This window comes from Cibotium barometz, chromosome 34 (assembly GCF_041138505.1).
Source record: "Cibotium barometz isolate CiBa-2024 chromosome 34, ASM4113850v1, whole genome shotgun sequence".
Classification (NCBI taxonomy): domain Eukaryota; kingdom Viridiplantae; phylum Streptophyta; class Polypodiopsida; order Cyatheales; family Cibotiaceae; genus Cibotium; species Cibotium barometz.
This window is the reverse complement of record NC_141079.1, coordinates 21,291,317-21,303,292: the sequence shown is the minus strand read 5'-3', so window position 1 is coordinate 21,303,292 and position 11,976 is coordinate 21,291,317. Positions and strand designations below refer to the sequence as shown.

General features: G+C 40.5%; 1 protein-coding gene across 1 annotated transcript; it reads left to right on the top strand.

The window, feature by feature from the left end:
- Nucleotides 1-920: 920 nt before the first annotated feature.
- LOC147618779 (uncharacterized) lies at nt 921-1,529 on the top strand. The gene has a single exon (XM_086774480.1). It carries the CDS (start codon nt 984-986, stop codon nt 1,284-1,286), a length of 303 nt encoding a protein of 100 aa, XP_086630606.1. The 5' UTR covers nt 921-983; the 3' UTR covers nt 1,287-1,529.
- The last annotated feature ends 10,447 nt before the right edge of the window (nt 1,530-11,976 follow it).

The window sequence follows — 11,976 nt, the reverse complement described above, 5'->3', positions numbered from 1 at the left end:
AATGCCTTCATAGCAAAGTACTAACGTATAATACAATCTTCTTTTCATTAGGAGATGGAGGAGCATGAAGGATTTGGGAGCTTGTGAGTAAAATAATTTCAACTAGTCTTAGCTTCTTTTAGGACGCAATGCAATATTTGTAGTGCATTTATGCACAAGCATGGATGATATTCTTGTGAAAGCAAAATTCTATTTTCTTTAATGATAAATATCATTTTACTCATGAATTTGGCAATCAACAATTTAGTAAATTCTATTGATGTCACCAATCATTTCATTGCGAGAGTGTTTTAAAGTCGTTTTCAAGTACATTCTCTTGATACTCGAGTTATTTTGTCGCAAGAGTTTTTTAAAGTGTAAAATTCTGAATAAAACTTATAAAACTTTCAAGAATTTTAGAGAAAAATTTTTACACTTGGCAATATAAGAACTTACTTTTGATTTTTCAGATTAACTTAGGTATAAAAAGATATAGGATTTTGGTTTTTTTCGAACACTGACCCACACCCCAGCTCAGTCCGCCTCTCTACTTTTTTATTTTAAATATTTGTCGTGGTTCGCACCTTTAGTCTTGATACCCAGCGTTAGTCTTGCCTCTAGGCTTTAGAGCTGAGAGGCCACTAGCGAATTGCAATGAGAGTGAGTCAGTAGCATCATCGCTTGGATAACCTTCATGGCCACACACTCCAGAGAGAGGTCGGTGTGCGTGTGTGAGAGAGAAAGTGTGTGGGAGAGATGCTGTTCAGCTGATGTCTATAGAGAGAGAGAGAGAGAGAGAGAGAGAGAGAGCAGCTGTGCAATGTAGGCCTATGGGCTAAGTGCAACTTATCTTATCCCCAACAAATTCAGACCTAGTGTTATCTGCGTCCGCCCACTATATAATGGTGAGCTCAAGCCCTCACCACTACGCATGCAAGCACGCCCAATAGCTTACCTCACACCATCCTCACAGCTTATCTTGTTCAACGTGCTCAAGGAGCTGCATGGCTTCATCTTCTGCTCCCGTCTTGCTTCTGCTTCTAGTATTGGCAGCCGCAGCTTGGAGCTCCTCAGTACGAATGGTGGATGCGCAAGCCTGCTCACAGCCTTGCTGCGGAGCGCTGCCACAGGGCGGCACCGGTTTCTGCTCCACTGGCGAGTGCTGCAGCCAGTATGGCTTTTGCGGCGGGCCCAATGATAGTGCCTATTGTGGCAGCGGCTGCCAATCCCAGTACGGCCGTTGTGACGCCGCCGCCACCACTAGCACAACCACCTCCACCAACACCACCGCTGGGGGAAACAACTAGTAAGCTGGCGAGGCACCCCGCCAGCTGCTTGCTGGCATTGGTGGTTAGGCTTGGGTAGCTATATATAGCGGGGCACCCCTGCTAGGGGCTTGTTAGGGTTGGAGGTAGGGTATGTCTTGAGTATGATGCTTGTACTAATAAGTAGTGGCCACCACCCCCGCTAGCTAGTTGCTTGCTAGGGTTGGAGGTAGGGTCTGAATTGAGTATGGGGTTAATATGATGCTTGTACTAATAAATAATGGCCACCATGTATTGAGCACGATATAATATGACTCTGTTTATACTAAACAGAGCATTCGAAATGAGAGAGTGAGCGCTATATATATAGAGAGAGAGAGCGAGAGATATACCAGCATTGAGAGAGACAAAGTGCCGTTTGAGAACGCTATCTGTCTCTCTCTCTCTCTCTTATAACTCTCTCTTTCTCCCCCTGTCTCTCAATGCGGGTATCTCTCTCTCTCTCCCTCACACTCACACAGGTGCGTTTATTTTCTCTCTTAGTTGTGTTTTGATGTTGTCTCGAATTGCGATGCTTCTGTCTTTCTCTCAGTTGTGTTTCATCGGTGCATGTTATCTACGAGAGAGAGGTAAAGAGAAAGCGATTCAATATCAATAGATGCATGTTTCCTTTGTAGCTTTGTTGGCACCAGTGTTACGCAGATACATCTTTCTAGATAGGTTGGAATACAATCGGTGTACTCTATTCAAAATTTCATTATTAACCGGTTTTTTGTAACTAGAACCTTATGAATTTTATTAAGTTACCGTAAAGACAAGAGGAATTTCAATTGATTTGTTTTCGATTTGAACCTATGACAAATACATTGAAGGATGGTTTGTTCTAACACTGGTTGACACACTTGTCGTATTAATGTTTCTCATGTCTATGATCTGATTGTGCGACCTTCCAATGTCTATGCTCGAAAAATGGTATTATAGTGTGCTTTTATTGGCTAAAATGAAGAAAAGGTCGAAAAATGAGGGTGAAATTTAAGTAGACTTTTTCTTTAATTATTAAATGAAACGTATATATAATTGACTTATAAACTGGCGTTTAGTAATACTATCGGAAACCAAACCAAATACAAATTTCCTAACCAAAGCCAAATAAAATTTTAAACTTTGCCTTTATTCGGATATTGAAAAACAAGCTCTTTTTGACCACCAGCTACCATATCGAAAACGAACATGGTAGGGTCATCCATACAATTGACTTGAATATCACAATATGTGAGCAATTACATCTGAATATTTGCAAGGGAAACAAAATTGTGTTTGTCATATCTCAACCTATTAAATTTGTCACTTGCGATATTCCTTCCCTTAGTGTTCCTTTCTTCTTTATACAAAATAGCCCTAGATTACACTCTTCCTATGGATTTGTTGAGAGAGCAGCTGTGCAATGTAGGCCTATGGGCTAAGTGCAACTTATCTTATCCCCAACAAATTCAGACCTAGTGTTATCTGCGTCCGCCCACTATATAATGGTGAGCTCAAGCGCTCACCACTACGCATGCAAGCACGCCCAATAGCTTACCTCACACCATCCTCACAGCTTATCTTGTTCAACTAGGGTTGTACCTGCCCACTAGGGTTGGAGGTAGGGTATGTCTTGAGTATGATGCTTGTACTAATAAGTAGTGGCCACCACCCCCGCTAGCTAGCTAGCTGCTTGCTAGGGTTGGAGGTAATTGAGTATGGGGTTAATATGATGCTTGTACTAATAAATAATGGCCACCATGTATTGAGTACGATATAATATGATGCTTGTACTAATAAATAATGGCCACCATGTATTGAGTACGATATAATAAATAATGGCCACCATGTATTGAGAACGTCAATTGATTTTTTTTCGATTTGAACCGATGCAAAATACATTGAAGGATGGTTTATTCTAACACTGGTTGACACACTTGTCGTATCAATGTTTCTCGTGTCTATGAGCTGATTGTGCGACCTTCCAATGGCTGTGCTCGAAAAATGGTATTCTAGTGTGTTTCTATTGGCTAAAATGAAGAAAAGGTTCAAAATTTAGGGTGAAATTTAAGTAGGCTTTTTTTTAAGTATCAAATGAAACTTATATATAATAAACTGGCGAATAGTAAGACTATCGAAAACCAAACCAAATAGAAACTTCCTAAACAAAGCCAAATAGTCATTTAAACTTTGCCTTTATTTTGATATTGAAAAACAAGCTCTTTTTGACCACTAGCTACCATATCGATAATGAGCATGGTAGGGTCATCTTTACAATTGACTTGAATAACCTAATATGTAAGCAATTATAGTTGAATATTTGCAAGGGAAACAAAATTGTGTTTGTCATGTCTCAAGCTATTAAATTTGTCACTTGTGATGTTCCTTCCCTTAGTGTTCCTTTCTACTTTGTACAAAATGGCCCTAGCAAATAAGATAATACTCTTGTTGGTTCATGTATCTCTATGGATTTGTTGATGTATATAACTAATGGCTTACTTTGTACTTTGGTTTTGAATGTGAAATAACAATAAAGGCTAGTATCTTCTATAGGAAGAGGAAGAGAGGAGGGAAATAGAAAGCCACACAGGTTGAGAATAATAATCTCAACCTGATCCTCACGCAGGTTGGAACTAGGGGTTGGTATAGGGAATGTTGTTGAAGATACTCCTCTTGCGTTGGTCTTGTGGCCTCTAGTAGTTCGTTGGAGGGGTAGGATGGTAGGCATGAGCAAGCTGGAGAGCTCATTCCAAATTGCATAGAATGGTGACCCAAATGGTCACATGTGTTTCTCCCACGGTTTATAGCCAAGCACGGAGAGGTGTGGCTTAGCTGCGCCAATAGGAGTAGGAGATAGTCATTATAATAACTTAATAGCGTCAAGCAAAGAAGGAGAGGGTAGATAGCCGGATCAAGCTTACGCCGTGGCTCTGCTGCGCTAACGGGAGGAGGAAGGCGATCGTCATTGTTGTGGTGGAGATGCACTTTAGTGACGAAGACCTACTCCTAATTTGGCACATGACAAGCTCAGAAATCTTAGCATAGATATATATATAATATAAAACTAACCCCTCCCTTTCACCTTTCCACTCTTAACTTTTTAAATAAACTTCTCTTTTTAAAAGAAATCTACTTGTATTTTTTTCCCATCTTACAAATACTTTTTGTCTATATCTCTCTCTTTTTAAACAACCCCCTCAAATATTTTTTTCTTTTTTACAAAAAGAAAAAAGAAAAAGAAAAAAAAGATTCAAACGCCAAAAAGAAACAAATCTCATACATGGAAGCAACAAATGAAGTATCAAATAGATGAATGTCCAACATGTGAATTTGCATAACGAGGCAAAGGTGGATGGTTGGCCACACAATCTTCCACGGCACTGACCAAATTTTAAGCTTCTAATTCATTGTAGCTTTACTTTAAACTCACCACAGCTTTTCTAATCAGATTGTTTGATTAATTTTTCAAATGTATATCTTAACGTATATTGTATAGCAACCACTGGAATCAATAATTAGCATCCTTGATGTTTTGCATGTGTATATTAGAGAGCAACAATAGAGAGGTCTCTCTCCAAGATCATTGACTGAGGCAGGTATATTCTTTTACGGCCACTATTTCCAAATTCATACAAGAAGAAAGATAACTTTTGTCACATTGAGTAAGGCTCCTTCGCTCGAATTCACAAGTCATGAATAAGTGAAATTATCGAGCAAAATGTTTCTAGGAGGTGCAATTTAATCTCAAACCACATATCTCTACAAGACTCCTTCAAGTAGCATTCGCAATGCTGGTAACGGTATTTGTGGATTTGTTTGCAAAGTCAAGAATACGGGTTACAAAAATAATGTTAATCTGTGAAAACATGCAATACATGGATATGCTTGAAATCCTTGACAGAGGATGTGATACAAAAGGAAAAGAGAAATGTAATTTGCTTTGTTGAAATGAAAATGTGTTGTAGGTATGTCTTTCTGCTACAGACGTATACACAGAGTACATTATAAATTAGTGCCAATGGATCGAGACATGGATGAGAATGCTCTTATTGAAATTACAATTAAACTCAATGATAGAGTGATTTCAATGGTAACTATTGGTGAAAATTATAGTCTAAAACAGTTATGACAAGATATCATAAATGAGAGCCAAACAGAATTGCAGTTTGACTTTCATTTTAGAGTGGGCCACAAGTAGGTAAACAATCCAATGCTCTCAAAATTCATAATATGACGAATCCTAAAATAATTTTCTTTACTATATAGGTGTCATCGAGATGTGAGCAATGCATATATTGTAAAGACCTACAAGACAAACAGTTTGACACTAACGTGTACGTGACCTTGATTGTTATTATTTTGGAGAGTTTTGACTTTGACTGTATTTCAAACTAGAAGATCGAAGAGGGGAACGAGACAAAATTGCAAGACACACTTTAAACAAAGAAGACAACAACAACGCGATATTGGTCGTTAGGAGTTGGGTTCTATGTCATATCATGTTGTTGTGGTCGTTTGTTGAATGATGTTTAAACAAATTGGAACATACACTTCCAAAGCTAAACGACCACAACAATGTGATACTAGGTCATTCTATCGACATGTATACCCCCCACTACAAGACACTACTGCCATACACGCGTTCCATATACGCGATAAGTTATGGGCGCGTGCATGGTCGCGCATGTATTTGAATAGTATCGGGCGCGTGTATATTGGCATCTAAATTCGTGCGTATTTTACTTTAGGTAACGCGTCTAACAACGCGTGTATACTGGCATCTAAATTCGCGTGTATACTGGTTTCAGAAACGCGTGTATAAGCGAGTGTATATACACGCAATTATACACGCATCAATACATGCTTTATTAAAAAAAACTAAATTTCTTTACAAAATTAAAAACTATTTTCTTTAAACCATCTCATAGTACATTACAGTATATATCATTACACAATCCCATTACATGCATTTATAACAATGAAATATATTCAAAAATAAATCATGAGATAGTTAAAAGATAACATATACAATAGAAATGTCATCAATTTAGAACGATACAGTGATAGATTGGTTAGGGTTCGATCTCATCTTCAATAAGATCCATCTTCATTGCGGCTTGTTACATCCTCCATATGCTCCATATCACCCAATGAATGTATTATACATCACTTTGGAACGTGGTGCAATAGGGATGACGTACCATCATTTAATGTCATGCACCATTGGCAGATAGATAACCTACTCAAATACACATACTGCAGTAATTAATTAGCATATCAAAAGTCAAGGGGTACGCGAGCTTAGATATATATGTACATGAAACACATTAGTAAAAAAATGCATACCTGCTCACATTGTTGTGGCAATACGAGCCTATCTTTCTTTATTTGCCAAAACTTTGTAGCGTCAATAGTTACATAGCCACTTGCATGGTGTTTTATCGTTGCATTAGGCCCTTTTTCCACCACGTTCATTTGCCATTTGACATCCAAAACATACACAAAGAAGCGACGAAAGTCAAGCCTAAATATGTCTTAGATTGTGCCACAATAATCATCCATTTTTTCATTAGCTCCCTCAAAGCTACTAATGACACCGCAATCTTGTGTATTCCTCTTTTCATCAATTCTTTGTGTTCGAAAATGCTTGCCTTCCCACCATATAGCATTGAACATAGTGCATTGGACCAAATAGAAGCAATATTTGTGTAAGCAATGTGAATAAATATTAAAAGCAAATCACTTACAACTAATGCAAAACATTAGTTCTATGTATCTTTAACATGCATCCTCGTGCATACGCCCATTCTTCCGCCGTGATATGCAGCCCCTCGTCCCTCTCTCTGCTCTCTCCATTTCCTCATGAAACCAATCAACATGGATATCATTCGGAAGTGTTGCTAGATGCTTAGGGTACGTCTTACGAGAGCCATGTTGCCTCCGAAAGAGAGCTCTTTCTGCTTGCCTTTTTGTCTTTGCATCCTCATATCTTGTAACCCATCTGCTCATATCACTATTAAGGATGCAAGTGAAATTGAGAGCATCAATCAATGGTCTGTCAATTACTTTACTCTGTCCTTTTCCTTGAGGCACAATAGAGGTCATCCTCAAGTCCTCTTCATTGCTCCATAGTCGTGGCAAAGAGCTGTCCACCTGACCAAGAAATTCTTGTATCAACCAACCCTCGGCCATCCTTCCTTCGGGCCTTGCACTTTGCCTCACAAAGTTTTTTAAGGTCTTCATGAAGCACTCTAGGAAGAACATCCAACGTGCATGCACAGTGCCACATAAAGCAATTTTGTCCACTAAATGCACAATGAGATGTAGTTGACTTGTGAGAATGGACGAGGTACATCAAAACTCTTCACATCTGTTCTATACCTTGCTTCACCACAAGTGGGACAATGTCGAGTCTCCTTATGCGTCCCATGAAAGAGAATGCAATCATTGACACATGCATGTTTGCGATCATAATCCAATCCTCCAAGAGATGTCACATAGCGCCTCGCTATGTCTCTTAAGGTGGGTAGTCTATTTCCCTTTGGAAGCATGTTTGATAATAGCTTGCATCTAATATCATCAATTAGTCCTAAATCCTAAACCCTAAACCACTAATTCAAATTTGCAAGTTAGAATGCTTACTTCAATAATGCGTCAAGACTTGCATTGCTCCATTCATAAACTGTTTGTATATTGAGTAGTTCAAGTGAAGCACGTAAAATAGAGAATGTGCACCCTTCAAAAATCGATGTCGAGATGAAGCCTTGTAAAGATGCTCTTGTTCCATATCATCATCGTCCATACCTTTGGGATCATCCCTAAAAAGATACCGCACCATATCATCAAACACTTCCTCTTCCACAACTTCGTGGGGTGCAGGGCTATTGTCATCCCTTTCCCACTCATCTCTGACAATAGATCCCGAAGCTCCAGCATCATCTCGTCGACGCTTTGCATACTCTCGTCGCGCGTAGGGCACCATGTTAGGGTGTGGTACTACATCCTCCTTCAATTAGAGTATATATATTACAACTCCATTAATTTAATTTGGATACCATGAGTCATTTGAATACTATCATTTACATCCACTCACCTCTAAACCTGTTTGATTCCATTCTCCATACATGGAGATGTGATTCAAGGTAATTCAACACGCTGGTACAATGCATCCTTGACATTGATTACACATACACTTGATCCTTTGTCCCAACCACACATCGCGATTTACGATGATGCATTGTCTCATCCTCACCAGAACTACCTGAGGAGGTTAATGACATCCTATGTACAAAAGAGTAAACACAAAATCATAATCAGTTTTTAATGAAAGTATAAAAATCGCATGTATAAACGCGGCTACATCCTAAAAATCGCGTGTATCAACGCGGCTACATCCTAAAAATCGTGTGCGGCTATATCCAGAAAATCGCGTGTATAAGCGCGGCTATATCCAGAAAATCGCGTGTATAAACGCGGCTACATCCTAAAAATCGTGTGTATAAACGCGGCTAAATCCTAAAAATCGCTTGTGTAAACATGGCTGATTTATTATAAACGTGAAAATACATGCGATTTTACACGCGACGACCTGTCCATACCTAAAAATAAACCGCCTTCTCCAAATAAACATTTTCAAACTAAAGATTTGCTCTCCTTCGTCGCCGCCTCTTCCAACAAAGCACTAAACCTAAGTGCAAGGAGCAGACAAGGAGCACACACAGGTGAAGAAAACCAGCCAAAAAGAAGACTCACTTTTTCAGAGGTGAGTCAATTTGTCCTTTGTCCTGTCTCTTTCCTTCCATTTGTTTATGCTATTGTCTCTTTCCTTTATGCGTTTGTTTCCGTCCTTCTCCTTCTCTGGTTGCCATCTGGTGAACGATTGTGATAGTGGGCGACAGTGAGCTTTTTATAAGGACAATTTATCGGAGGTCGGTCGCTTTCAAAAAAAAAATTCGCAAGCCACGTGTAAGAATGCGTGTATGTCTGCGTGTATGCTGTCTGCACAGATGTTCACGCGCATATACACGCATTTTTTGACAGGTGTATATACGCGACTGTGTTTCACCCATGCTTGCTATCCAGGTTCTTCAGAGAGATGATCCCATCTGCATATGGCTTGCCTTCACAAAATCATATGTGCTAGCTTGCATTTGTGCTTTGATGAAATCATGTATATACTTTTATTTTTACAGATTCTTTATGGATCCACCAGGTTCTTTATCCGATCCATTTGCATACAGCAATTGGCTGATGGAGATGCTAAATCATTTTGGACACCATCCTAGTCCAGTTGAGCTTACAGAGTACATGTATGCCCATCCCCCTCCTTCCATGCCTGGTATCTATACCCCGCCCGCGAGTATCCAGGTCACTCCACTGCCGTCTATGCCTGCGAGTCTGATGAGACAGCATGCAGCTTCTCCTCTTCCACGCCCACCGAGGAAACATACCCCGTCCCAGACACACTCACGCACACCCTCCCAGGCACCGTCACGTCAGGGCTCACAGCCACCATCACGTACTCCCTCAGAGCCACCGTCACGTCAGGGCTCACAGCCACTGTCACATAGACAATCCCCCAGTCGTGACTCCAACCGCAGTAGTAGGAAGAGTGGGAGTGGAGGATGCGGGAGGTGCTTTGGTGGGGGAGGTAGTAGGGCATGCGGTGAGAGAGGAGATAGATGGAGAAGGGTTAGAGGAGACAGTGAAGATGAGGAGGAGATGAGAGAGGTGGAGGGAGTGATTTGCTATGATGTGACGGATAGGGGCGGGATAGTGATGGTTGCGAGGGGGAAAGAGGTAACGGAGTACATGCGTGGGGTAGTATCAAACTTGTATAGAAATTGTTTTATTAGATTTAAAGATCAAAATAGCCGATTAGTTGGGGAGGTGATAGATGCTGTACATAGTCGCTGTACATAGTCGGTACCCCAATCCCCCACATGCGACATTCTCAGATGTATGGGGAAGGACGCGAATAAGGGAGATCTTAAGTAATAAAAGATCTCACCTTAAGAAACTCGCGTACAATGATGGGCTAAATGTAGCTGCGGCGGGTGGCTATCGTGTCGAGAAACCTGCTGCGCACAAACGCAAGTGGAAGGAGGCAAAGAAACGAGCAGAGGGTGGCGTGAAGAGTAGGCAGCATGTGGAGGCACGACGGATCCAAATGGAGACCATTGGATCTTTGCATTTTGGATCTGGTGGCGTCGCGTCATGGGAGGCAGAGTTTGTAAGTATCTTGCCACTTTATTTGATTGTTTACTTAATTCATTGATTCTATGATTGTTTTAATCTTACAAATTGTGTTAATCATGATACAGCGATGGGTTACGGGGAGGAAGCCCACAGCTCACGATACTGGGTATGCTCGTTGGCATAGTAGACGTGACACGTGGGCCCTCTTTAGAGCCGAGGGACGTATTAGGAACGCGCAGTTTGAGATGGCCATGAGACCATACAGTCGACAGGTACAAGCTACTAATGATCCACCCGCCGCCACTGCAGAGGGTGGACATGAGCACTACTCATCGGACATTCCGACCGATGTGAGCTCATCTGATCTCATGGAGGGAGCAGCGAGTCATCATCTGGGTCTGAGTAGTACTCAGACTTATAGTAACACATTCCATATTGAGGATGTGGTTGTATATATATTTTTGTAACTGAAGCCATGGGCTACTTCGACATATGGACTCCCTTGTATATATGTGTACACATATAATTTTGATAGTAATATTGAATCATGAATCGATAGTATTGCATTCATGGATATCTTGAATCGTGTATTGACAATGTATGCATTCATGTCGTTCTTGTCTTAAATCTTCCTCGTGGATGGTCCAATGCACCCAAAAAAAAAAATCCAGAGAGTGTTATTGGGTGCTGGAATGCTGGAACAGCATTCAGGTAACACTCTCTAGATTTTTTTTTTGCTCTCTGTTTGCGTGTATAGACGTGTCAACTCTGCAAAAAGTCACGTGTATATACATGAATAATCTGCGAAATACGCGTGTATAGACGCGTCAAATCTATAAAAGTCGCGTGTATATACGCGGATAATCTGTGAAATACGCGTGTATAAGCGCAGCTAAACTGACAAAATGCGTGTATACACCCTTCTATCGGCGCGTCTAAGTGCAGCTAAACTGACAGAACGCGTGTATACGCCCGTGTATCAGCGCGTCTGACTATTCCTATACACGCGATTTTACATGCATGTCTCTGGCTGCGATTATACACGCATGTCTCTGGCCGCAATTATACACACGCTGACAGCATGCACAATTAAATATAGCATTAATTGGCATTGAATGCACAACATGGAAAATGTTTGAGGATGTCAATCACATCATGCACTTTCCGTCAGTTTGGGTCACGTGGAAAAAGTATGTCTTTGAGACCTTTACCCGAGCCTACCCAATGTTCCCACTCTCATTCCATTTTTTGTCGTTTCCTCATCACTTGTCCTTTGTTTGAGTCTGAGTCCTTCACTAGGCCTTCATCAATCCCTGCATCCATCCATTATGGAGGTAACTCTTACCCTTTTTAGCCAAAAATAAAAAGAATAATTTCATACCACAAATGACCCAAGCCACCAAATATTCTGGGACCCTTTTTTGTATTGTGTTATCCAATGCCTTGTTCATTATGTGATTGTTATTCTCTCTTTTTTCCTTTGCTTCACAACTTCACATTCATCAAGTTTGAT